General features: G+C 58.0%; 1 protein-coding gene across 1 annotated transcript; it reads left to right on the top strand.

The window, feature by feature from the left end:
* Nucleotides 1–6,971: 6,971 nt before the first annotated feature.
* Nucleotides 6,972–26,798, top strand: SLC17A9 (solute carrier family 17 member 9). The gene is made up of 13 exons (XM_049869668.1): nucleotides 6,972–7,205; nucleotides 12,888–13,085; nucleotides 13,484–13,623; nucleotides 17,596–17,695; nucleotides 18,592–18,722; nucleotides 19,802–19,898; nucleotides 20,261–20,357; nucleotides 21,276–21,363; nucleotides 22,328–22,362; nucleotides 23,964–24,079; nucleotides 24,683–24,738; nucleotides 24,853–24,882; nucleotides 25,515–26,798. The coding sequence occupies exons 1-13, from the start codon at nucleotides 7,147–7,149 to the stop codon at nucleotides 25,676–25,678; spliced, it is 1,311 nt and encodes a 436-aa protein (XP_049725625.1). The 5' UTR covers nucleotides 6,972–7,146; the 3' UTR covers nucleotides 25,679–26,798.
* The last annotated feature ends 200 nt before the right edge of the window (nucleotides 26,799–26,998 follow it).

The following is a 26,998-nucleotide window of genomic DNA, read 5'->3' as shown; positions in this document are numbered from 1 at the left end:
CCAGGACAGTGCTGGAAGCTCCATTAAGAATTCTAGAACTAATGAGCATTCAGAGTGATCTTGGAGGACGTGGTGAGTGGGCCCTCACGCACCTGGGCACTTCTGCTGTGGGTGCCATGACTCATCGCCCTGGCTGCTAACGCTCAAACGTGTCCTGGCACCAAGGCTTGGGAGAGAACGCTGCTACCGCTGACTGTGGGAGTCTTTGCCTTGTCTTGAGAAGCAAGAGGTACCTTGGTGACCAAGCTCATGTGGGGTGTGGGATTGCAGCTCCTCAGTGCTGGAGTGGGCGAGTGGACGTTGGCATCTGCCGTTGGTGGGTCTGCGCATCTGACATGGTAGCATACTCCACTGGGCGTCTGTGATGCACCCTGGTGCCTTTGCTGCCCGGCTTGTTTTACCTGGAGTTTGGTGACGTTTTTCCAAGTTCTCTGCTTCTGTTTGCAGTGGGTGGGGCTTTGACAGTGTTAATTTTACGTGTATAGTTTATGAATTTAGTAGCAGGTGTGAAGATGAAACTATTGAGGCCACTATAGGACGTTCTAGCCTCCAAACTGACTGATGTATCTAGGTTTTGTGAGGCTAAGTGAAGAGAGGTGTGTCCTGATCTTAGACCTAGAAACAATGTGTTTTACCTGTCTCAGCTGCCATCCTCGGAAGTGACTTCCTGTGGGTTATTTTCTCTGAGGTTTGAGGATAAAGAGACGCTAGAGGAGAAGGGAGTTTTACTCTCAAGTGATTAATGGGTTAAATATGGCAGAAGTTAGAAGACAAATATTAGGAGGGAAGTAGAGGCAAAAGTGTCCATTTCTGGAAACGCACAGGCACTCAGTATATTCCCAACTGTCCTTATGGTTACTGTATACAAGATTGTTTATATAATATATAATCAACTGTATGGTGATGGGAAGTCTCGGTACATGGGGTGATCCACAAACTAGCAGGGCACAAATGGCGTTTGCCACGGGCATGAAATGTTACCAGGTGCTTGTAAGACAAATGGCAGTGTTTTGTTCACTAGTTCAGTCCTTGAACAGCTTGATAAGCAACGCTAAAAACCAGTGAGAGGGTGCAGTTGGTGAAACCACGGAGTCTACCTGTTACTGTGTAGTGTTTTTTGGAGAATGGAGTTAACTTCCGTCTGATCTGTGAGTGGCCTGGAACCTCCTTCCAGGGTCATGGCTCCGCGGACTTTTTCCCTCTGCTGCCTTTTTATAGTCTTTTTTTTCTTTTTCAGCAAGCAAATGAAATTAAGCCATTTTGAGGTGATGAACGTTACAGTACAGTTAGATTTCCCTGGTTTGTCTCAGATTTGGCTCTCACTGTTACGTTTATTAAAATCTAGTTATGTTTTACAGAGGCAGTGTTTTTTTATTTATGCTTTATTGGGAAAGTGCCTTAAAATAAATACAATTTAAGAGTATTCTGGTACTCTATGATCCTGATACCATGAACTCATGTGAGGAATAGCCCCTAGTGTGGAATCTTTCTGAAACGGGGATTTTTGCAAAGCAAATGAGAACTAATGTATTTTGTCACTTGAATTAAGGTTTCTGGGTTTTAGAAAAGGTAAGCATTTATTGGGACTAGTATTTGAGACAAAAACTAGCATGTGGCTGTGCAATGATGGCACCGTGGACGTTTGCTATAAACTAGAGGTTGGAAGTCACATGGCCCCTGAGTGAACATCCATCTCTTCATCCAACCATCCCCTCACCCATGTGTGAGCACAAGAGTAACCTGGAAACTTGCAGACGGCATGTTTTGAGGACAGTTTTTCTAAAGCAACGTGACGTCTTTATTTTCTTATTTCTATACACTGTTCATCTTGGATAGTGACGGAACCAGGGGTATCAGAAGGAGCTTTAGGTATTTTACGTTAAAGACAGTGAAGTCTTTGTGCAAATTGGACCAGAGTCCTTTCCAGGTTGTCCGATCCAGCCTTGGTGTGGACAAAAGACCAAGTTAGGTGTGTCAGGGGCACCGCGGGCTTGGTCTGCTCTCGTGCCTGCTGACGATGGCCACCTGCGCACAGGGGGGCACCATGTGGTATGGGATCCTAGATGGCAGACCCCAGGTGGTGGACCTCATCATCCCCTTCAGCCCCTGGCGACTGCCGCTTTGTTGACAGGCTCTATTCTGACACTGCGGGCCTGTGTTGTTTTGACAGCGGCAGTTTTTGTTTCAGACCATTTCAGATTTACAATAAACTATACTGGCTGTTTTTGTCATTTTAAATCCTTGATAAAAATATAATTTGCTGTCTTGCTTTTGTCCAAATCAATCCTGTAGTTCTGCTTCATTCCAGTGAGGTGTCTTTGCCCCACCCCCGCCACCCCATATCTTTTGGAAAATACGCAGCAGGTTGCTGCTTTTGCTGCCTATTCTTAATTTGATAGTAAAAGTTTTCACAGAATGGACATCTGAAAGTGCTTTTTCTTTTTTTTTTTTTGCTTCTGTAAAGATATTTTGATAACCAAGTATTAGATGCTCTACTACCACAGTTGTATTGAGAGTTGGTCTGTTAGAGTCAGAGGGGACGAAGGAAGCTTTGATTTTGTGCAGTTTCTTCTTCGGCTTTGCTCTCTCTCCACTCTGAACACGCCCTCTTCTGTATGTGGGGCTGGAAATCTGTAATCAGTTCACAGCGTGGCCCTTAAGTGTCATGAACTAGCCTCCTTTCTGTGAAGGAAATAGGTCAGAACTATCCGAGCTACCCACTGCATGGTTTTAAGCTGAATTGGAATAACCTAAGTAGTTTTTTTTTCCTTCAGTGAAAATTTCCAAACATATCACAGTAGGGGGACGACCATGACGCCCCCATGTGTCTATCACCAGGCTTCACCAACCACTCGTCTGTGAGCCCTGCTGGAGAATGTGTGGGTACTTCCCGTGTTGTTGGGGAAAACGTGGGGTCCTCAGCAGACTTCTTCATTGGCCTACACATTGCTGGTGAGGCGTCGGGCTGGAGTGAAGCAGGGCCTTGTGGGGTATAGATGACACGAACATGCCTGCTTTGTACTAGAGAAAGGAGAGCCCTTGCCTCACTGCCCCCGCCACTCCCAGTGCCTGCATCTGCTCAGCCCACAGCTTCCACACGGCCATCCAGAGGCCGGCAGGAGCCGTGTGGTTCTTTCATGTCGGGCCTGCCTGTCTTGGATGCTGTGCCTTAATTTTGGAATGCTGCCTCAGTTTCTTTCCTCCCCTGCAGTGTTTTACTTGTACAAGGCAGGACACCAGCTTGAATGGGCTGTCGGTATAGCTAGCACTGGCAGAGTCTATAAGCCTGTGCTCACGTGGGGGAGCAGCCTGAGCCATTTGACCTTTTCAGCATCCAGAGGAGTGGCCTGGAGGTAAATAGGCCAGTGCCAGAGAGCCCAGGGTAGAAGCGCTGGGTAGAACCCAGTCATGTGAGGAGGGAGCATGGGAAAGGTGTTTGTGGCTAATGCCGGTTGGTAACAACAGTATCCCCGCATCTGCAGGGTGGGGTGTTCTTCGTTTCCGAGTGCATGTGTGAGTGATGTGTAACAGGAACGTGGTGCTCTGACTCGGCTGGTGTCTCGTGTGTGTGTGTGAGAGAGAGAGAGAGAGAATGTGAGTGATGTATAACAGGAACATGGTGCTCTGACTCGGCTGGTGTGTGTGTGTGTGTGTGTGTGTGTGTAATGCAAACAGGTACGTGGTGCTCTGGCTGCTGTGGCATCTTGCGTGTGTGCGCTGCATAACAGGTATGTGGTTCTCTGATTGGCTGCAGCGTTTTGAACTCTCCTTACTGGGCAGCCAGGCTCTCAGTCCAGGTGGAGCCTCTCACCCAAATAAGCGACAAGCGAAGACAAGTGGACTTTGTCTCAGACCGTCTTTTGGAATCCATGTGTTTTCTAAACACCCTCCTGTCCATCTGCCGTTACTGAGTCATGCTTACAACACAAGCTTGCAAAGACCGGACACCCATCTGCAGCTTTGGAGGAAGACGACAGGATACAGTTGTTACATGCTGTGCGTGTGACTGTGTGCAGGGTAGTCGCTGTGTTTTGGGGTGGACTGTATGAGTTCAGTACCAGGGAGAGGAATGGAGGTGCTACGGCCTCCAGCTGCTGCCCGCCAGGAAACACTCTCCACCTGGCTGAAGTGCTCATTTTCCAGAGGCAGCAGTGGGCTTCTCTACAAACTGAGGTCTCCTCTTCCTGCCACATCACCATGCCTCACAGTAGTGATGCTTTTCCCAACTGGCTTTTGAAAGCAAAGCAGGCATACCTCACCCAAGGATTCCACACACAGCTGGAGGGTCTCCCAGGTCAGGGAGGGACAGCACCGGCCAAGGGAGGATACAGCGCTGCTCCTAGCTCAGCCCCCCCTACACATCTGTGCACGTCAGCCTGCCCCAGTAACCTACACACTTGTGCACATCGGCCCTCCCAGCATCCTGCAGACCCGTGCATGTCGAACCCCCTCAGCATCCAGCACACCTGTACACGTTAGCCCCCCTTCTCTGCCTCCTACACACCTGTGCACATCGGCTCCCCTCAGCATCCTACGCACTGTGCACGTTGGCCCCTCTTGGCCTCCTACACACCTGTGCATACATGTTAGCCCCTGCCCTTGGCTTCCTACACACCTGTGCACATCAGCTCTACCCTCCTACACACCTGTGCACGTTGGCCTCCCCTGCCTCCTACACACCTGTGCATGTCGGCCGCCCTCAGTCTCCTACACACCTGTGCATGTCAGCGCCCCTCCTGCACTACTACACACCTGTGCACTTCAGGGCACTTCCCACTGTCCCTTTGCCCTGTCCTGCCCTGGAAGAGCCCCCTTGCCTCTGGAACCTGGCTTAAGTGCAGTGGTCTGTCCTCCCTGTCCCCATACCGTGGTCCACACTGCGGCCAGGTGGTCCTGTAAAAGAGGAGCTTCCTGACTTGAAGCCTAGCTGGTCTTCACCTGCCCTTAGGCCGTGGGACCAGCCCTCCCCGATGCTCTGACTCACCTCCCACCTCTGCCCATCTTCAGCCTGGGCACACAAGGTCCCCTGCGCTGACCTTGACAATACCTTCAGGCCTTTGCCCTTGAAGCTGCTGCCCCCTCCAAAACACACATCCACCTGCACACCACCCAAATATCTCCTCATCATGGAAACCTTCCCAGCCTGCCTGCCTCTTCTTCCCTTTGTTCTCTGTCCACCCTCAGTGCATCGGTTCCTGTGGAAAGAGCTGCCGAAACGCCCACACAGTGTGATGCCAGGTCTTCCACAGAGTTGCTACCAGGGCAACAGGTGAACCGCCACGAAGAGAACAGAGCTTTGCTGGGCTGGTATTATTGCATTTCGTGACAGTTCTTGAATGGTGGCTGTCATTCCTGCAGACACTATCACTTGGACATTGGCTAGGTGGATGGCTCCACCCAGAGCAGGGCAGCACCAGCAGGTGCTCAGGACTACTGAGTGGGTGGACTCAGGGACCTGGGAGCTGCCTTTGACTCCTCCAGCAGCACTCTGCTAAGTGACCACTGCCGCCACCACCCCTCCCCGCCGGCTTTCTTCCAGGCCCGTTCTGGGTCTCAGAGGTGGGCAGGCTTGGAAGGATGGGGAGAAACAGTCTTCAGACTTGGTTAAGGTGTCCTCCCTAATGTTCATGTGATCTGCACAGCCCTGCAAGATGCAGACTGCTGCCGCTGGCCCCCATTTTATAGGTGGGGGCCGAGGCCCAGCGAGGTGCAGACTGCCCCCAATTTTATAGGTGGGGGCCAAGGCCCTGTGAGTTGTAGACTGCTGCCGCCAGGCCCCCCCCCTATTTTACACGTGGGGGCCAAGGCCCTGCAAGGTGGGAACAGCCTCCTCATTTCATAGGTGGACCAAGGCCCTGGTAGTTGGGACTGCCCCTCCCATTCTATAGGTGGGGGCCAAGACTCTGTGAGGTGGGAACTGCCCCTCCCAGTTTATATAGGTGGGGGCAGAGGCCCTGGTGAGGTGGAGACTGCCCCCCCATTTAATAGGTGGGGGCTGAGGCCCTGTGAGGTGCAGACTGCTGCCCCTGCCCTCCCCCGCATTTTACAGGTGGGGGGCTGAGGACTTGCGAGGTGGGGACTGACCCCCCTTTTATAGGTGGAGGCCAAGGCCCTGGTAGTTGGGACTGCCCCTTCCATTTTACAGGTTGGGGGCCAAAACCCTGTGAGGTGGGACTACCCCTCCCATTTCATAGTTGGGGCCCAAGGCCCTGTGAGGTGGGAACTGCCCCTCCCAGTTTATATAGGTGGGGGCAGAGGCCCTGCGAGGTGGAGACCGCCCTCCCCATTTAATAGGTGGGGGCTGAGGCTCCGCCAGGTGGGACTCCCCCCAATTTTATAGGTGGAGGCCAAGGCCCTGTGAGGTGCAGACTGCTGTCGCTGCCCTCCACCCCCTCCCCGTTTTGCAGGTGGGGACTGACCCGTTTTATAGGTTGGAGCCAAGGCCCTGCGAGGTGGAGACCGCCCCCCCATTTAATAGGTGGGGGTCGAGGGCCTGCGAGGTGGGACTGGCCCCCCATTTTATAGGTGGGGTGGTGAGGCCCTGCGACGTGGGGACTGCCTTCCCTGTTTTACAGGTGAGGGCCGGGGCCCTACGAGGTGGGGACTGCCCCTCCCATTTTATAGGTGGGGGCCGCCTATCCCTTGTTTTCTAGGTGGGGGCCGAAGCCCTGCCAGGCGGAGACCGCATCCCCCCGTTTTGTAGGTGGGGGGCCGGCGCATAGTCACTGCCCGGAGTGTGCCGGCTGGTCGTGGCCAAGGTTCCCTCCGCGGGCCCGGCCGTCCGCCCCAAAGCTCCGCACCCTGCGGCTGCAGGAGGAAGCGCTACGCCCACCGAGGCTGGCGCCTGAGGCCACTTCCTGGGTCGGGCGGGTGGGCGCCCTGGGCGCGGCGCCGGCTGGCCCCCGGGAGCGCGGGAGGTGTGGCCAGGGCCGCGGGCGCGCGGGACCGACCCCAGACTTCCGCGGCGCGGGCGGGGCGGGGGCCCGAGGTGGCGCGCCCCGCCCTCGCCGGGTGGCCGTCCGGGGGCGACACGTCCTGGGAGCGCCGGACGGAAGCACCGCGGGACTGACACGTGGCCCTGGGCGGGGGCGCTGCCGCGTGGGCTTCGCTGAGCCCCGTCGCCAGATCGGTACCCGCCCGCCGCCGATGCAGCCGGCCCCGGACGAGGCCCGCAGGGACGAGGCCCAGGACGCCCTGTGGTCCAGGTGGGCGGCGGCTCGGGGCGTTGGGTTGCGGGGTCTGGGCAGGCTCAGCGGCTATGGGGCAGGAGGGAGAGGGGGAAAGGAAAGGGTGGCTGCTGGGACCCTCCACCTCCCACAGTGGGGCCACCTGCACTTAGCCTGGGGCTGCCCTGCCAGGGGAGAGGGAGGAGGAGACAGGACCCCTGCCTGTGGGCCCTGCCTCCCCTCCATGACCTGGCAGCCTTTGAGCCCTCCCCAGGCAGGGACCCTGGAGGTGGTGGGCATCCTCCAGGCCTGACATTGCCCTGGGAGGCAAGGCAGGGTGCAGGCACAGGCACACACCCCCTTGTGTCCCCGACCTGACACCACCAGGCAGGTCCACCCCTGGGCGTGAGTATGGGCCCACCAGTGACTCCCTCCCAGGGCAGTCACCAGCAGCTCCCCCATGGGTCATGGTGGAGGCTGGTGAGGTGTTGGCCCTGGTGCCTGGCCTTCTCACCGCCTCTCACACCGCTTGTGCCCAGGGGCTCCCAGGGGACTCACAGTGACATCTCCTCCAACCGCATCCAGGGCAGGACACCCTTCTGTCAGAGCCCTGTTCCCACGGCCACCCCCTCCAAAAAAAAAAAAAGAGGGCATCAAGTCAGGGACTGTGCTCACAGCTGGGGGTGAGACACACTCAGACACCAGGAAGCCAATGCTGGTGCCCCGTTGCTGAACCATCCAGTGAGAGGGCCTGGTGGGCACCCTGAGAGAGGTCCCCAGCCCCAGAAAAGCCCCCACGCCATGGCTCATCCTTGCTCTCCTGTGGGAACAGGCCCTCGGCCAGGCCGGATCTTGAGCCTAAGATCAGGCCCCCCGGGGACTCCTGGCCTGTCTGCCACCGGCCCAGGGATCCTGCCCTCAGCCTCTGCCCAGCAAAAGGAGGGTAATTGCACCTTTCCCAGCTGCCTTCTCCTGGCCCAGCCAGGGCCTAGGGCTCTCAGCTGCTGGGAGGGGCTGCAGGTAGGGCCTCGTTAGTTAGGAGGGCAACAAGTGACAGGACATCTGATGCTGGGGCCACCTGGAGGCAAAGCTGGCGGGGAGGAGGGGAGAGGTCCGGGTGGGAGATGCAGTCAAAGGCCAAAAAGCCCATAGGAAGAGCAGCGTGGTGCACCCTGCAGGGACCCAGAAATGGTATCTGAAATCCCAGCCTCATGAGCCTCCCCACAAGGTGCCAATTAGAGGGAAGTGGCTGCCCTGGAGCACCCTGATGGGGGGGCACCGGCCCCTCCGCTCACTTCCTCCCCCACCCTGCAGCTCACCAGGTGGGTCTGCCTGGCCTGTGTTCACCCAGCAGGTCAGTCTGGCTCCTTGCTCACCGGAAGCTGCCCAGGGGGCTGCCCTAGGGCCTGCAGAACGATCCATAAACTTTGCTGCTTTGTTCACTCCTTTCCCGAGGTGTTTCTGAAAGAGGCACAACCTAGACTTGGAGAAGGGCCCCCAGGTCTCCCAGCCCTGCTGGGGTCCCGAGTAGATGGGGCTCGGCTGAGGGGGTGGGGAAAGCCTTCCACCACCTGTGTGTGGGTGATGATGACAATTGCGTGGGAGCCTCTTGACCTGTAGCCTCTGAGGAGGCCCCTCCTGGTCAGAAAAGTGGCCCCGGTTCCATTCCAACAGGCTGGAGGGAGGGTCCATCTTGGCTACTTCTAACTGCACCTCTCACCCAGAGAGCAGCCGGGGCCAGGCCAGCCAGGGCTGCTTGGAGGGAAGCCTGAGGGGGAGCTGGGTTGCTCTGGGGTAGACCTGAACCGCAGCTGACACTGTCGTTTCCGTGTAAGGAACACAGCTTCTCTTAACCCTTTCGTGCCCAGTGGTGCAAATGGTGACCATGAACTTTCAGCCTGTGAAGGTTTATTGGGGAAGCTGGTGTACTGCTGATGTACGTGCTGCCGCAAGGCCGTGGGGGCCGTTATGACTGAAACCAAAGGAACGGGCATACGCTAGCAGTTACCGTTTCTGCAGGGCACTCTGTGAAGTGTCTGAATTTTTGGTACAAAAATACAAAAAACAAATTTTTATTTGTTGTGTATGTGTAGAGCCCGGTGGGGGCTATGGGGCAGAATTAATGGTACATCAGATGTACCAAAGGACACTAAGGGTAGGCTTGTAGGAGGGGGTAAGAAAAAGAAAAATCCATACAACCTTCCAAAAATTTAGACACGCTCAGTGATTCAGCACACTTCCATTAACGAAAACGCATGGTATCAACAAAAAATTCAAAGGTGAAAGGAACTGGGTCACTAAAGGGCTGAGGACACATTTGGACTTTGGAGTTTTGTGGGACATTTGAAATCTTGGTCCCACACCCTGTCACTACCTTTCTGCAATCAGCCAGTTAAAAAGCAAATCTGTGCAAACACCGTGTCCAGAGGTTTGTGGCAGGGCCACTGGGCACAGACCCTGAGGGCAGAGGGCCTGTCACGGCGGGCCTGCGTGGCCTCCCAGGACAGGCCTGCCAGACGCTGAGCTCTGCTTCCCACAGGGTGGACACTGAGCTGGGTGGACCTGTTTTGACTGGATGGTGCGAACTGTGTCTGCTACGTTTCCCTGGTGGCCTCAGGGGACGTGTTTGCTCAGGAGCCGCATCCTGGACAGGCCTGAGGAAGTCCTAGCAATGGCCTTGGAGAGAAGCTGGGGCATCCACCCTATGGAGAGGCCGCTGCTGCCTCCGGCCCCCAGAGGGCGGCCCTCTCTCTCAGGTTTGGGCTGGGGTCTCATGGTACAGACCCAGACTGGAGCGGGAGGGCGAAGACCCTGGTTCCTGGAGTGCTGCTAACTGCTAGAGTTCAAGACTGGTCAAGTGAAGCCTCTCTCCGCTCCCCGCTGCAGATTCTCACTGCAGGTCTCGGCTGTCTAGGTGTGGAGTGGGAACTCCCTGCGTGGGAGGGTCCCTTCTGCGGGGCCTGGCCTCCCCAGGTCTTGCCAGCCCTGGGCCCCTTCCTGCCTGACCACTGTCCGGGTGCGAAGTGAGGGCCTTGTTGGCTGCCTGAGTGCCCCTGAGGGCTGGCTAGCCTCCAAAGTGCAACCTGCCCCCCCGCCCCGACAACTGCCTCAGAGGCTTTGATTCTGTAAAGAAAACAAGCGTTTGGGCCATAGGCCCGGAGGGGGCTGAGAGCTGCCTCCAGGAATTTTGCCCAGGGTCCAAATCAGAACCGGCCCTCCAGGGTACAGCCAGAGCTGGCCCTCCTGGAGCAAGAAATGAGGCCTGGATGGACCACAGCTCCACCATGCTGCTGACCCCCGTTTTCTGGGCATCGAATCATTTCATTGAGATTTTAATAACCAGGACGTCAGTAGGATGGTGGCCGGGGCCCTCCCTGACAGTCACTGATGGGTCACTGGGCTGTTTACAAGAGGAGCACCTTCCCCTGGCCCCAGCAACATGGTCAGGAGGCTGGGCCCCTGGCATTGCAGAATTTGGGGCTGGCCTTTATTCCCCACGGGACCCTCTTCCACTGGACTCTCACTTGATACTCCCATGCATGGCAGAGGTGGCGACAGAAGGGCCCTCCCCCATCCCTATTCCACCCCTGAGTGTTTAAGAGACCCAGTGTGAATCCTGGCCTGGTCTACCCTGGTCACTGCAGATGGGGGAATTCAGGCCCAGGGAAGGGAAGGGCTTCCCCAAGTCCTGCCAGGGCCCAAAATGGGTCCTGGGTCTCTCAGCTCCCGGACACGTGCTTCAGAGCATAAAACACTTGGCTGCTCACTGAAAGGTTGGAAGTTCAAGTTCACCCAGAGGCACCTTTAGAGAAAGGCCTGGTGATTTACTTCTGAAAAATTTTCCCTTGCAAATGCTGTGGAGCGTAGCTCTGCTCTGACACTCATGGGGTCGCCGTGAGCTGAGTTGGCTCCACAGTAGCTGGTTTAGTCTCCGAAGCCGACAGCAGTTGGGCATCTGTGATTCCAACCCCCAAATGGGGGCCCTGGCCTAACAAGTGTGGGGGACATCAGGCAGGCTGTTTGGAACCAGAACATTCACCCATGTGATAATTCCCTGAAGGTTCACCCTCTAGGCTGTTACGTTCTTTGGAGGAGCACCCACTCTGGGAGATTCCAGACCCCAGTCCTCTGGAAGGGAGTGCTTGGGGGCAGAAGGCCTGTGTGCCGAAGGGGGGCCTATTCCCTGGAATGAGTGCAGTGTGGGCATTGGGCGCAGCCTGGGGGCCTTCTTGGTGGTGTGGCCGTGCACAGGGAGGACAGAATCCCCTCAGGACATTGCCTTCGAAGGCCTGAGCCTGGGGCTGGGCCTGGCTCACCCAGCTGTGGAAAAGTACAGCTTTGGTTTGCAAAGTGGGCATGGGCCTGGGTGGGCATGCTGGCCGGAGGAGGTGGACAGTGCCCTGTTGCCAGGCCTCCCTCCAAGCCAGTCACAATGGCTCCTTGTTACCTGCCTGGCATGGGGTCACGGGCACTGTCCTCCAGGCGCTCGCAGACTAACCTGGCCCTTAGAGGGCACTGTGGGATGAGCCCACTCTCAGAGGAGGAGACAGGTCCAGAGAGGACTAGGGACCTACCACATGTCACACCAGGTGGCCCCAGGAAGCCTCGGGGACCTGCAGTTGTCCCAGAGTGAGAACAGCCCTGAGCAACGCTATGGAACCCGAGTCCTACACAGCCAGCACGTTCTCTGCAGTGCTTTCACGAACTCTGGGTCAATCACCAGCCACGGTGGGTGGCAGTGGGCATGAGGTTGTCAGAGGCTTGAGCTCTTGGTCTGGGGGTGGGGCGCCCCCTCCCTGTCTCTCTTCTGTCCCCTCCTCTCTTCTTGCATTCTTACCTCTTCCTTCCATCCCCCTCTCTCCCTCCTCTTCCTCCCCCCCACCCTCCTGTGGACCGCGGCTGCACCCCACTGCCTGGACCCCCCCCAGCCACCTGAGGCTGGAGGAGGCCTTGTGGGGACCCTCCCCAGGTCACCCCCAGGTGCAGAGGGATTTGAACCCAGCGCCACTGACAACTTAGCTAAAGGGCCTTCCCATTACCACTGTTCAGCAATGAAGGATGTCTCCCGTGTCTCATTGATTGTGAAACAGCTTCCCCTTACAGAGATTCTGAGTTCAGTGTACAGCCCTGGAGCCCCTCACCAGGACCCCCACTCTCCCATGCCTGCCTGGGTTCCTGAAGGACCAGCAGAGCCCGTGGAAGTGACCTTCCAGCTCCACCTTCCAGGCCCTCTGCTGGGCCAGCTCTCATGGGGGCCTTGGGTGGGCTCTGAGGGAACATTCCACCTGCCTTGGCCCTGCCTCCTCTGGTCTCTGGGCCCACTTGCCCAGCAGGCTGCCCTCATGGGTTACACTGTCAGCCCACCTGGACCCTTGGTCGGAGTACTGGAGAATGTGAGTATCAGATGCCCTCAGTCTGCAGCTTTGGCCCCGACCGATTCTGGCAGTGAGCAGTGTCCACTGTCTGCAGGCTGCCCTAAGGACAACCGCTGGGCTGGGCTGCCTCTGCTGTTGAGGAGGCAGTATCCGCAGTGTCTGCGCCTCCTCACCTGCTAGGAGTCACCAGAGGTGCTTGGGGCGTTTGGGAGGCTGCCCCACTGGTGTCCAGGGAGGCCACCCGTTTGCTCTCCTCCTGACAGTGTGGCCACATCACATGCACCATGGGCAGGCTCAGGGAATGATGGAGAAGGGACCAGCCCTGACTGCCACCCTGTGCCCGCAGGCCCGAGTGCCAGGCGTGGACGAGGACACTGCTGCTGGGCACATGCCTGCTGTACTGTGCCCGAGTGAGCATGCCCGTGTGCGCCGTGTCCATGAGCCAGGACTTCGGCTGGAGCAAGAAGGAGGCTGGTGTTGTGCTGAGCAGCTTCTTCTGGGGCTACTGCCTGACGCAGGTGGTGGGCGGCCACCTCGGGGACCGGTAACGCCTTGCCCCATCCCTCTCCTCCCCCACACCCATCAGGCAGGGAGAGGATGGGCTGGCTGGGAGTAGGAGGTGGCCTTTAGGGAAGGGCCATTGGTGACTAAATTTGGGGAGAGGCCCCCACCAGAGGAAGAAGTTAGGGGAAGGAAAGGGCCCATATGGTCAGGAGGAAGTGGCCAGCTGGGGAGGGACCGAGGGGTCTACACACGTGGCAGCCCTAGGGAGCACCCAGTGTCCTAGCCAAGTGGCTCTGTGGCAGAGTGGACATGCAGAGACGGATGGATAGACAGGCCCCACTTCCCACTGTCCCCCTCCCCCTCCTGGCTCCCCACACCCCACGCCACCCCCCATGGCCCCCGCTTCACCTCTCACCTGCTCTGCTTGCCTCTCCCCAGGATCGGAGGTGAGAAGGTCATCCTGCTGTCTGCCTCCGCCTGGGGCTTCATCACAGCTGCCACACCCCTGCTTGCCCACTTCGGCAGTGCCCACCTGGCCTTCATGACCTGCTCACGCATCCTCACGGGTCTGCTCCAAGGTGAGGACGTGGCCAGCCCAACACTGCTGCCTTGGGCTCTCTGGTGCCAGAGCTGATAGAGCAGGGGAGTGTGTGTGCATGTGTGAATATGTGTGCGCATGCATGTGTGTTTCATCCGAGTGTTCATATGTGCATGTGTGTGCACGTGTGCATTGTGTTACGTTCATGTATGTTCCTTGTGTGTGCAAGTGTGTTGTGCTCACATGTGTGTACGTGTTTGCATGTGCATGTGTTGTGTGTGTGCGTGCATGTCATGTATTGTGTTCACCTGTGTGCCTGTTGTCCACGTTTGCACGTGCATGCTCGTACGTGTGGCTGGGCACTCTCAGACCCTCTCAGGAACAACACAGTGAGGACCAGTGAAGCACATGCAGCGAATGCCCCGCCGGCTCCCAGCTTTGTCATCAAACATGTTAGCCCTGCAAATGACAGATTCCAGCCAACAGGACCCACTTCAGATTCCGATTTTCACACTTCCGTGTTGGTCAAACACTGAGGATACCTCCATCCCCATGACATGGAGTTGCATGATTGTCAGGGGCTGGGGACTCCCTGCTAGCTGGAGCCCAGGCCTCTGTCTTCTGAACGTCCGGCAGTCCGGCGGCCTCCTCCCAGGCCTCTTCCCCCCGCTTCTCCCCTCCTAGCTCACTGAGTTTCCGACCTTGACAGCGTTACCCCTGAACCTCTGTGTCTCCAGAGAGAGGCCACACTTGTGGTTAAGGGTGTCGTGTCCAGCAGCACCAGGACTGCTGGGCCCACATGTAGCCAGTCCTCAGGCAGTGGTGGGTGCTGTGACCCCTGGTATGGTCAGCGCGCAGGTTGTAGTTATTGTTTGGCCCTGTCCCAGCGCCCCCACAGTCACGGCTCCATATCCTCCGCTCACCCCTAAGCATGGCACAGTGCCACCCCACTGGAGGCCTTCAGTGGCAGTGACTCAGAGGGTGGAGGAGGGGACAACCCAATGAAGGAAGGAATGAGTGACTGACCAGCCACAGTAATAGGACAGGGGCTGGTGCAGGTGTGGGCAGGTGTGCACAGGTGTGGAGAGGACAAGGCGGCCTTTGGTCAAAGAAGGCATTGTCAGCACCCAGTGCAGCCTGCCTTTGGGGCTCAGAGGGTCCTTACGACCCTGGGTGGGTGGGGCAGAGGCTGTCATCATGGGTGGCTCGGCCTAGAAGGTCTCCTGCCAATGGTGCCTGTTGCGGTCTGCCACACCCTTGCTGGGTGGTTTGTGCACAGACTTGGCACCTGAGGCTCACCTGTTTTCTAGAAACACCTTGAAGACCAGTGTGTTTTAATGTCAGATACCACTCCCCTGCCAAAGTGTCTACTTCGGGGCCCGGGGGCGCCGCCACCCAGGGTGAGACAGTAGGGTTCTTGCATGTGTGTGTGTTGTTAGGAGGGGAGGCGTCCATCTTTCCCAAGAGCAGGGGCTCTCGGCCCTGGGTGCTCTGGGTGGCCCAGGAGAGCTGGTGGCAGGGGCGTCACGCTGCTCTCGAGGGTGTAGGGATGGGCCTTTTTGAGGCCCCAGCTCAGCTGTTTCTCCACTTCCCGGGGGGTTCTGTGTGATTGGCGCCACCTGCAGCCTGGAAGCTGGCCGCTGTCACGGCCCATTGAGCTGGAACAGATGTGCTCAAGTGGCACCCGTGTGAGCATGGCCACTCTGGGTGAGTAGGAGCATAGCCCATGGGCAGGGGCCTGGCCCCAGGGGTAGGCGGGGTCCCCTCTGTTTCAGCCCCGTGGGCTCAGGCTCAGAGGTGTAGTGAGGGGGGCAGAGGGGGGCGCTTGCCCCTGGGCACAAGTCCGGGGAGTGCGAGATTAGGCACAGAATGACATTCCAAGGTGCCACAAATACGAAAGGTGCCTGACTGAGGCAGTCGGACAAGAAGGGGAAGGTGTTTCTGCTGAATTCCTGCTATCCACGTCTGTTGACCTTGAAATGGGGGGAGGCAATTTGGATTGCCCCTGGGCGCTCCTTGTCCTTGACACGCCCTGCTCAGGCTCCCTCCAGGCAAGTGGGGGCGCTGACCGCTCCCTATGCTCGCTGAGAGGGTACCCTTCAGACCTCAGACGCACAGAACTGGAGGAGCTGCAGCTTTATTTCACCCTCTGCTTTGCGACGACTAGGTTCACAGGAAGCTGTGGAGAGGTCCATCCCTGTGGTCACCACACAGACCACGATGTGGCCTGCATCCAGGAACTGACTCTGGTGCCCCCCACAGGCCAATTCGGATTCTGCCAGCTGTACATGCATGTATGAGTGTGAGCTTGTGAGTGTGACTATATGTATGTAGTGAGTGTATGAGCATGTGTGCAAATGTGTGTATGTGTGAGAGTGCGTGCATGTGAGTGCGTCATGTGTGTAAGAGTGTATATCCTGTGTACAGCTGAGTGTGAGTGTGTGTGCACAGCTCTAGGCATTTCTATCACGTGTGCGAGTTTGTCTAGCCACCACCACAATCAGCATGCAGAACTCAATGCAGGTGTTTAAAAATCTACAAAACGTACTTGCTCAGGCTTCTTTGCAAAAGCACTGCCCACACACTTTAAAAGCACAAATGCTGGAGCAAAAAATAAACAAATACACAAAAGCTCACCTTCTTCCCCCCAGCAGCCTACCTCTGGGTGGAGAGGCAGACAGCAACAAAGGAGCTTTGTGTGGCTGTGTTAAAAGCAGACAGTCGACACTTCTATTGTTTGTTTATTATGAAAGACACCTAGCGTGACTGTAGAAAAGTAGAAACACACATAATCAGAAAGGAGGAAGTGGTGCGACTCCCATCACCAGCTCTCTGAGCTCCCACTGTCAGCGTTTGGGGTTTCCGCTCCCATCCACTCCCTTCGGCCCTGCTCTGTTGCTGTGTAGACACCCATGGTCAATATTGACTGTGCCCTTTACGTTGGCCACCCCTGTGCTCTCTCCTCAGCAGGTGCCCGAGGGCCTCTGCTTGTCTGCACCTCATTCCAAGAGAGGTTTCTTACTGTCTCACTATCTCCTTCTCGTGCCCCTGACGCTGGTTGTCTCAGGCTCCGGGGCAGCAAGGTTAGCCTGAACAGGGACATAACCATATCAGTAAATAGTTTGTGATAAAAACGCCCGGGAGTTAACCAGGCAAACACCCCCCAAGTGTGCTAAGATGGTCAGTGATAAGGTAAGGCGGAGAACTGACAGCTGGGGACAGCAGCCCTTGGATCACACTGGACGAGGCTGCATTGCCAGTAGCCCGAGGAAGCTGCAGGCCCAGGTGAACCCCTCACAGAGCCTCTCCCAGCCCAGGGATTTCTTCTTCCCTCTTGAACAGAGGAGACATGGACTGTGGTTTTCAAAGTTTTTAAAGTTGCTGCAGAACCCTTTTTCCAAACAAAATCCCGGGAGGAAGCTCGATACCTACAACATGTAAAGACAGAGCTGCCCCGTGTATCTCTGTGTGCACGTGTGTATGTATGTGCATGCAGCTACGTGTCCCCATGTGTGAGCACATGTACACGAAGCACAGCAGGGAGCCTGTATGTGTGGCAGGAGTGTTTGTGTGTGTGTGTATGTACGTGTGTGCATGTACATGTGTTACATCAGTGAATGTGTGCACCTGTGCAAGGGTTCTGTGAAGCACACTTGGAAGTGGGTGTGATGGTGGCGGTAGGAGTGTGTGTGTATGTGCACGTGTTATATGTGTGCATACACACGTGTTATATGTATGTGCATATACACGTGTGTGTACGTGTGTGTGAGCACGCACGTCAGTGCAAGGGCTCCGTGGAGCACAGCTGGAAGCGGGCATTGGTGGTAAAGCCCCTGCAGCCTTCTGGTCATAGGATGTGAACCCGGTTCCTTAGCCTGGTGGCGCCCGAATTCACTGTCCAAATTCAAGCCGTCTACCTTCTCGTCATCATCACTGGGTGGGGACCCATGAGGTCCTCTCCAGAGCCCCGAGTGACCGCTCCCGGCCATGGCCTCTGTACCTACTGTTGCAGGTGTCTACTTCCCAGCCCTGACCAGCCTGCTGTCGCAGAAGGTGCGGGACAGCGAGCGGGCCTTCACCTATAGCACCGTGGGCACTGGCTCCCAGGTTGGGTGAGTAGGACCACCAGGCGGGATGGGCAAGGGAGGTTCCACCCTCCAAGGTGCTGGCCCTAAGCACTGCTGCTGCCCTGGGCTAAGAGTGGCATTTTTTTACACATGTCCGGCCTCGGGGATCGGTTGGCAGTGACACGGGGGGTTTGGATGCTTGGGTTGGGGGAGCGGACCCTTCATTCCGCTCCCCTGTGCTGGTGGATGAGATGAGGGGCTGCAGGCTGAGAGCTGGCGGGCTGACTATCTACCACGGAGAAGCCATTCTCCTCTGCCCGCTTCCCAGCACCCACCCCTCAGACAGCTCTGGGCCTCCGTGATGTGGGCATGTCTCTGTTTGAGGCCTTGCTCGGGGTGGGGTAGCATGTCCACCCACCCCTTGGCGACTTCACAGTGTGGACACATGCTCAGGCTGATGGATACCTTATGCCCCACCCCCATGCCCAGAGCTCAGGACCCTTGTGAGGTCAGGGAGGAGAGAGCTCAGGGGGGCATAGGGGCATGGGGTGTGGCTGGAGCAGCCTGGACAGGCAGGGGTGGCCAGATTTAGCCAATAATAATAATGCAGGTTAAATGTGAATTCCAGGTGAACAACAGGACGTACCTGCATTAAAAAGACACCTGTTGACGGGAAGTTGGGGTTTCACCGGGCCTCCTGCAGTTAGCCCCCCCAGGCAGGGGCACAGAGGGGTGCCAAGAGACCCCTGAATATGCCCACCCCACGTGGCCCTGCCCAAGCACACCCGTAGGGGCTGTGCCTGGGAAGGTCATTTGTCGAATGCCTGAAATCCTCCTCAAATCTGCAAGACGGGGGCTTCCAGCAGCTGCCCTTGGGCCCCAGGCTGGGGACTCCAGGGCGTCTCCTGAGTGAGGTGTGGCCTACGGCTCTGTCCTTACAGAACACTGGTGACCGGGGGTGTGGGCTCCCTGCTCCTGGACCGGTACAGCTGGCCAAGTGTCTTCTACTTCTCCGGTGGGCTCACCTTGCTGTGGGTGTATTACGTGTACAGGTACCTGCTGAACGAAAAAGGTAACAGCAGGTGGGTGGGCGGGGCGGCGGGCTGCCCTGGGAGGGCTAGGGCCTGGCTGACCCTCCCCTGTAGGGGCCAATGGGCATCGGAAGAGCAGGGCCTGGGGCTGCCGGCTCTGTAACCTTTCAGAAAGAATCCTCTAGTCTAGCTGGGCTGTTGTTGGCTGTTGTCAGATCAGCCCGCTCTCATAGGGACCACATGAACAATGGAACAAAACCCTGCCTGGTCCTGAGCCATGTCCATGATCAGTTACAGATCAGACCACTGTGGTCCCTAGGGTTTCTATTAGCATAGATCACCAGGTTTTTCTTGCTAGCCTGTCTTAGTCTGGAAGCCCTGCTGAAACCCGTTCAGCATCACAGCAACACGCAAAGCCTCCACTAACAGAGGGGTGGGTAGTGGCTGCGTACGAGGTGCGTTGGCTTGGAATCGAACCCAGGTCTCCCACGTGGAAGGCCAGGATTCCATCCTGGACCACCACTGCCCCCAAACCAGCTACCCTATTGGCCCATTGCTGTCAAGTCGATTCCAATTCATAGTGACCTCACAGGACAGAGTAGAACTGCCCCATAGAGTTTCCAAAGAGCACCTGGTGGATTCGAACTGCCAACCTCTTGGTTAGCAGCTGTAGCACTTAACCACTATGCCACTGGGGTTTCCCAGACTAGCTCCAGAGCTTTAGAAAAAAATGCCTGAGTGCCAAGCTCTGAGCCCTGTTCACAGTCACCACATTCGGTCCAGAATATTCCCTTTGGAGATAAAGTAGCCGCACAGGAAAGAGGGCAGCCTCCAGGCAGAGGCAGCTGAGCAGGGGACTGAGGGACTACAAGATAGGCCTTCGGGGTCCAGGAAGGATGCTGGGGTGCTCGCTAGGTCTCGCCTCTGACAGCTGACACCCCTGGTCTGCCCACGGGGTGGAGGCTGCTTGGTCAGGAGGAGGTGGGCCCAGGGGGCTGAGCAGATTGAGGGCGAGTGTGGCTCAGCGAGCCAGCAGGGCCTGGGCCGCTCCATCCTGGTCTGCTAGAGTGCCTGCTGCCCAGGCCAGAGTGGATGCCACTCTGACATGACTTGTCCTTAGATCTTGTGATGACCCTGGGTGCGTTGGCAAAAGGCCCGCCCATGTCCAGACACACCAAAGCCCGCTGGAGACAGCTCTTCCAGAAGCCTGCTGTCTGGTGAGTCAGGCCAGCCAGTCCCACATTGGGGCAGGGGCAGCACAGGGGATTTGGCCCCAGTGGAGCCAGCGTGGGCCCCAGTGCTGACTGACCAGAGCTGGCATGCACTGTTCTCTGACTGGGCCACACCTTGCTGGAGGACGGGGGAGAGGTCCATGCCCATGGCCAGGCCAACTCACAGAGGGTCTGGCCCACCTCCTGGCATGGCCACCCTGGTTGTGGGTAGGGGGCACAGTGCCTAAGCCCACTGGTCCCTGGCCCTGAGTCACCGCCCACCTGCCCCAGGGCGGCCATCTTATCCCAGCCATGGCGGGTTGCTGTGGCCGAGCCTCCAGCCCTAATCTGCTGCCTGGCTGCCCCAGGGCGGCCATCCTCTCTCAGCTATCCTCGGCCTGCGCCTTCTTCATCCTGCTCTCCTGGCTGCCGACCTTCTTCAGAGAGACCTTCCCCAGCTCCAAGGTGGGTCTGCTGGCCCCACGGTGCACACAGGCTGGGCTGGGGCTGGAGACAGGTTTCGAGGTGCCTGGCCTGGTGTGGAGTGCATGGGGACCCTGTGGTGGTTGGCACCTGCACGGGCTCGTGGCCGGAGATGCCTCATCCACCTTGGGCATGTCTCTGTTCTTAAGCAGTTTGGGGATTCTTGGGCCGCTGCATGGCTCCCATTGTGGCTGTGGCTTTGTTGAGTGGGATGGGGCCTCTCCCAAGGCAGGGGACGTGGGTGGGGGCAGGCATGGGTGGTGGATGTGGGCGGCAGTGCCATAGGTGTTGGCAGGTGTGCATGGCAGTGGCCATGGGTGTCAGCAGGCATGGGACCTCCCCCAGGGCAGTGGGCATGGGTGGGGGCAGGCATGGGCAGGGGCAGACATAGGCAGCTGTGGCTGTGGGTGTCAGCAGGCATGGGACCTCTCCAAGGGCAGAAGGAATAGGTGGGGTCAGGCATGGGTGGAGGTGGGCACAGGCAGCAGTGGCCATGGGTGTCAGCAGGCATGGGGCCTCTCCCAGGGCAGCGGGCATGGGCAGGGGCAGGCCCAGGCAGCTGTGGCTATGGGTGTCAGGAGGCATGGGGCCTCTCCCAGGGCAGCAGGCATGGGTAGAGGCAGGCATGGGCAGCGGCAGGTATGGGCGGGGGCAGGCATGGGCGGGGGCAGGCATGAGTGGGGGCAGGCACAGGCAGCCGGGGCCATGGGTGTCAGCAGGCATGGGGCCTCTCCCAGGGCAGTGGGCATGGGGGGGGCAGGCATGGGCGGGGGCAGGCATGGGCGGGGGCAGGCATGGATGGGGGCAGACACAGGCAGCCGTGCCCATGGGTGTCATTGGGCGTGGGGCCTCTCCCAGGGTGCTGGGCCTGACTGACCCTTCTGAGCTGCCTCCACACAGGGCTGGGTCTTCAATGTGGTGCCCTGGCTGGTGGCGATCCCTGCCAGTCTGTTCAGCGGGTTTCTCTCGGATCACCTCATCAGTCACGGTGAGCCCCCAGGGAGAGGGGGTGGGAAGTGAGAGGAATCAGGGCCAGGGGAATGGGGACAGGCTGGGCCATGAGCCAAGCCCTTGGTTTGCCTCCTTTCGGTGCCCAGGGTGGCTCCCTCCTAGGAATGCAGCTACAACACCGGGAAGAGGTCCACACCCCCAGAGGCCCCCGCTGAGACAGAGTGGGACCCCCTCCCTTCAGAGGCGGCCCAGGCCTCAGGCATGGACATAGCAGGGGGCAGTGCCTGCCTCGGAGTGCTGCTCCAGCCTCAGTTTCCCCATTTGTTAAAGGGCAGGGGGTTGTCAAGCAGTGAGAAGACCCCAGCCCAGCTGTGGCTGTGCTGCTGTTCCAGAGGACAGACCCCTGGGGGTCAGCAGTCAGGTCACCCACACTGCTGATGGGGCCAGGTTGGGGGCATCCTGTCCCTGAACGCAACCACCCACCCTGGGGTCCAGCCTCTCCCCCACAAGAGCAACGTCCTCTCAAACACAGATGTGCAGATCCACATGCATGCTCACACCCCACTCTCACAGGGTGGGTGAGTGCTTTCTCCTAACCGTGAACCGACAGGCGCTCACGTAGAGAACCAGACAATCGGGAGAAACAGAAAGTGTGGGTTGCGGTGTGACTGTTGAGTGTCCGTTCATGTGGCCTTCCCATGCCTGCTGCTTGGATCGCAGCCTCAGGAATTTCCCAGGGCACACGTGTGGCATGCTGCATAGATGTGCGTGACACATATGCACACACGTACATACACGTGTGCGTGCATGCATTTTCGCCAAGGCACAGGACACCCCTGTTCTGAGCACCGAGGCCCCGTCATCCCCGACCCCGGCTTTGAAGCTTGGCGGAGTGTGGCCTCCCTCCCTGCAGCTGTGCTGGCCAGACCACGCCCCAGGTGCAGTCCATGGGCCAGCCAGTAACAGGCTAACGGGAGCCCCTTCCTTCACCCCACCCCTAGGTTACAGGACTATCATGGTGCGGAAGTTCATGCAGGTAGGAAACTGTTCACCTGCTTCTTTCTGAACCTGAGAACTGTGCCTCCAAATCCCGCAGTTTCTAGGACCAAGGCGCTCTGAGGGGCCAGCACCAAGACCCAGAGGCGGCTGGCTCAGCATTGAGCGGGAGGACTCTGTGGGGCTGGTGTTGGGGACAGTCTGGCTGACTGGAGACTCTTCTCTGGGCTCCCCACATGGACCCTGTGCGCCTTTCTGGGCCTGAGCTCATGTCCAGTGGCCTCCCCTAGCTCTGACCAGGGGCTGGGCTTCCTCGTGGAGCACCACATCCCAATGCCTTCCAGGAGGACTCTGCCCAGGAGGGACAGGGGTCGGATCTGACCAGCAAAGTCTGGGGCATCGTCCCCACAAGACACCTTCACTTCAGACACTAGCTGCAAATTCCAGGGTCCCCAGGTGGATAATGTGCTAGGATGACTCACAGAAGCCAGGACAGCGCTATACTCAGTAATCAGAACCCTTAGAGAAATGGGACCAGTAGCGCATTGCCATTGAGTTGATTCTGACTCACAGAGACCTCATAGGACTGAGTAGAACTGCCCGCTAGGGTTTCCATGGAGCAGCTGGTAGATTTGAACTGCTGACCTTTTGGTTAGCAGCTGAGCTCTTAGCACTGCGCCACCAGGGTCCCAGGACCAGCAGGACACATGCACACACACATATATAAAGAGAGATTTATTTATTTTGAGGTATTGGCTCACATAATAGTGGGGGCTGGCAAATCCAAAATCTGCAGGTCAGGCAAGAGGCCAGGAATTCCAGCAGTCTAGGGTTCCGGGCCAGTCAGTGGTCAGGCTGTCGGGGAGAGAGGCATTCTGTCAGGATGTCTCTTTATAGCCTGGGCAGAATCCTTCCTCAGGAAGTCTCTCTTTTGCACTTAAGGCCTTCAGCTGATGGAGGGTGGTCTGCTTTACTTAAGGCCAGCTGACTTAATCACATGTAACCACTTCGTAGAAACATCTAGACTAGTGTTTGACCTGCAGCTGAGCACCACAGCCGAGCCATGGCGACACAAGACGAACCATCACACTTGCAATGACAGATTTGTTATAGCAGGACACAGACAAACCAGCCAAAGAAAGAGACATGCTGGGTGGGATCTAGGAGGGGTCCAGATGAAATGAGGAGGGGTCCTGGACCACGCCACCTCCCCCTGGCCACAATGTGTGATGCACACAGAGTATTGCCAAGCCAGGAAACTCGCCAAGCCTCGGTGTCCAGATTTTAATTGGAGCTTCACCACGTGGACATGACTGATTAATCGCCCACGTGGTTGAGTGCAGTCTCCAGCCCCTCACTTCCCCAGGAGGTGAGGCTGATGGCTCGAGGGGCCAACCCAGTCCCCTCGTTAGCATAAACTATCAGATGGGGTCCAAAGAGCCCAACATAAGTGACAAAGACACTCCTACCACTCGGGAAATCCTAAGGGTTTAGGTCACTCCCAGAACAGAGGACAAAGGCCAGCCCTCTCTGTGGTCAGACCACTGGACACACAGGCCCTTGTTCAGGGCGCCCAGACAGCTGAGAGGCAGGGTGGGGTGGCCGGAGAGTGTCCCTGTCTCCACACCCTCTCTCCCACAGGCCATGGGCCTCGGTCTGTCCAGCGTTTTTGCCCTGTGTCTGGGTCACACTTCCAGCTTCTGTAAGTCCGTGGTCTTTGCATCAGCCGCCATTGGCCTCCAGACCTTCAACCACAGGTGAGGGCCCCCTGCCCTAGGCCTCCCTCCTCCTCCCTGGCCTGGGGCAGGGATGTGAGTAGCAGCTCCCACAAGGGAGTGAGTCCAGGAGGGAAAGGTGGGCCCAGCTGCTTGGGAGAACTTGCTCACCACAGGAGGGGCGGGAATCGGGGGAGGAGGTACTAATCTCTGCACTCCAGTGCCACGTGGCCTCTTTGGTCCCCAGGGGGTGTCCTGCCCTCTGAGTCTTTGCCCCTTGCTATACCCTGCCTGGTCTGCTCTGCAGCACTTCACGGAAACCCCGCGGGGAGCTGTTTGGGGAATCTGCAGTTGGTGTCCCTTTTCTCATGAACTAAACAGTGAAAGGGTGTTTACCATGCTTCCCCCGCTGCCCACCGTCTGTGTGTTCCTGGCAGTGGAGGTGGGGGGCTCCTGCTGCAGTCCTCTAGGGGAGATGAGGAAGCCAAGGCCCCACGTAAGGCAGTGGGTGGGGTGCTTTCCTGAGACGCCCAGCCCTCCTTCCACCACCGGCCTCTTGGCTGCCATGTCCGAGGCTGAAGGTCAGCCCGTGAAGGTGGGGGCAGCAGCCTGCGGCATGCTCCACATCTCTCCATCTTTCTGCAGTGGCATCTCTGTAAACATCCAGGACCTGGCCCCATCATGCGCCGGCTTTCTGTTTGGTGAGGACACCCAGCCCCCAGCCCCACCCTGGACACCCCTGAAGGTGGCACGGAGGGTCCCAGCAGCCTTCTTTGACTGACCAGCCCCTGTTCCTGCTCTCTGCCCCTTCACAGGTGTGGCCAACACAGCAGGGGCCTTGGCAGGTAAGGGGGCTCCACACCTGTCCCCCGCAGGGTCAGGCTTACCCAAGATGAGCCCAGAGGTGGGGTGCCCCCTGCTATACCCCACCCCACTGCATTCTTTCACTCCTCTGGCTCATCCAGCCTGTCTGGGGTGGGAGGGGTGTGCCCTTAAGATGGGGGTCCACGATGTCAGATCAGGGGCACAAAGGAGATCACTGGGGTTTGCTCGCGCCTACCAACGGTGGATGTGGCCCAGACGGGGATGTGGGGAAGGGACCCAGGCTGACCCATCACATTCTCACAGCCAGGGTCCCAGTGCCCCAGCCCCACAGTGCCCCGCACCCTGGCTTCTCTTTGCAGGGGCTCGTGGGGGCTCAGGCACAGGGACCCCACCAGGGGGACCATTCCTGGGTCAGTGTGGGCTTCTACCCCCCGAGACCCTCTGAGTCTGAGGCTACCCGCCTTTGTCCTGGTCCCTCGGACACAGGAATTCTGCTCTCCAAACCATGGGGCTGCTTTACATTGGGCCCCACCCAGCTGCACTCCCCAGAACAGCCCACATGGGGCCTTTCTGGGGTGGCCTGCAGCCAGGAGGCTGTTGGATGCCCTGAGTTCCACTGGCCCACATGGCCCTCTTCCTCTCTTGGGTCCAGGTGTGGTGGGCGTGTACCTGGGAGGCTACCTGATCGAGACCACAGGCTCCTGGACCTCTCTCTTCAACCTGGTGGCTGTCGTCAGCAACCTGGGGCTTTGTACTTTCCTGGTGTTTGGAAAGGCCCAGCGGGTGGACCTGAGTCCCGCCCATGAAGACCTCTAGTTCCTCCCACTGCCCAGGGCAAGCCAATGTGGGAGCACAGGGGTGCAGTGGTGCGGGACAAGGGGATGCTGGATGCGGGAGCACGGGGGTGCAGGCAAGAAGGCATGGGTCACAGGTGTGTGGGCCTCGAGTCCAGCAGGACTGGGTCAGGACCAGGCCTGGCCTCGCTCTAAGCCTGTTTCCCCACCAGCAATGGAGCAATCCTGCCCTTGCACGAGGTTGGGATTCAGGGTGCAAACACTCTAGCAGCGGCAGCTTCACTGCAGACACGGCCCCGTTTCAGTAGATAGAACCAAGCCTCGTTGGAGGGGGTCCCACCTGGGAGAGGAGTGCTGCTTGGATCATATGCTTATTACCTCAAGGACCGGGCCAGGCGAGGCTGCCCCTGCACCCCAGGCGACTCTGCTGTTCCCCTGGACCAGACTCTCCCCATGGTGGCATGCTGACAGGAGGATCCTTCTCTGGCTTGAACCATCCTGTGCACTGTGGGGTGCTGAGCAGCATCCCTGATGTCTGCCCACTCAATGCCAGCAGCCCCCACTCCAAGTCCTGAAAACCACAAATGTCTTCAGCTGTGAGGGAAACTGCCCCGGCTGAGACCCACAGCCCTAGACAAAGGCCCATCCGTGGAGGGGCCTCGTGTTTCTGCTCCTTCCAAGAGCAGGTTGCCCTCCCCCCAGTGAAAGGGCCCCGGCCCATCTCTGGGTACCCCTGGCTGCCTCCACCCGTGTGGGTTCTTGGTACTGACTATGCATTCTGAGAATGCAGCGAAGGCCTCAGAGAAGCCGCTTTCAGGACCTGTGGGCCCATCCTCCCCGCCACCCCCGTCATGAGCCCAGGGCTCCCAGACACCCCAAGATGTGCACTCTCGGGGGCACGCTGTATGGGGATACTGCTTTGCCCGCTGTCCAGTGGGCGGGTGTCTGGACGTCCTCGGCAGCCCTGCCAGACCTGACCGCTGCCCCTACCCTCTGCTGGACCCGATGGTGGGTGGGGCCCCCCAGATCGACCCCTGTTACTATAACCCGAGGAGCAGGCCAGATCATGAATGAGCAAGTGGTGGACTTTGTAAGATGAGTTTGTAAAGAACCTATAAAAGTCCGCAAAGCCTTATTTAAATGTTGACTATTAAAAAACTATTTAAATGAAAGCCTTTAGAAACATCTTTGTTTTTTAACCCACGGCCAACTGTAAAGTGAAAGAGGAGCCACCCCTTTCCATGGGAGCCCACGGTCTACTGGGGTCTCCACTGCTTTGAGCCCCCAAGATGGGGGTGTGGCAGGGGCTCTGCAGGCCACCTGAGGTGGGCGGGTCCTTCCT

Source organism: Elephas maximus, chromosome 25 (genome assembly GCF_024166365.1).
Source record: "Elephas maximus indicus isolate mEleMax1 chromosome 25, mEleMax1 primary haplotype, whole genome shotgun sequence".
Taxonomy (NCBI): Eukaryota; Metazoa; Chordata; class Mammalia; order Proboscidea; family Elephantidae; genus Elephas; species Elephas maximus.
The sequence above is the reverse complement of the archived record's forward strand: the minus strand, read 5'-3'. Positions and strand labels throughout refer to the sequence as shown.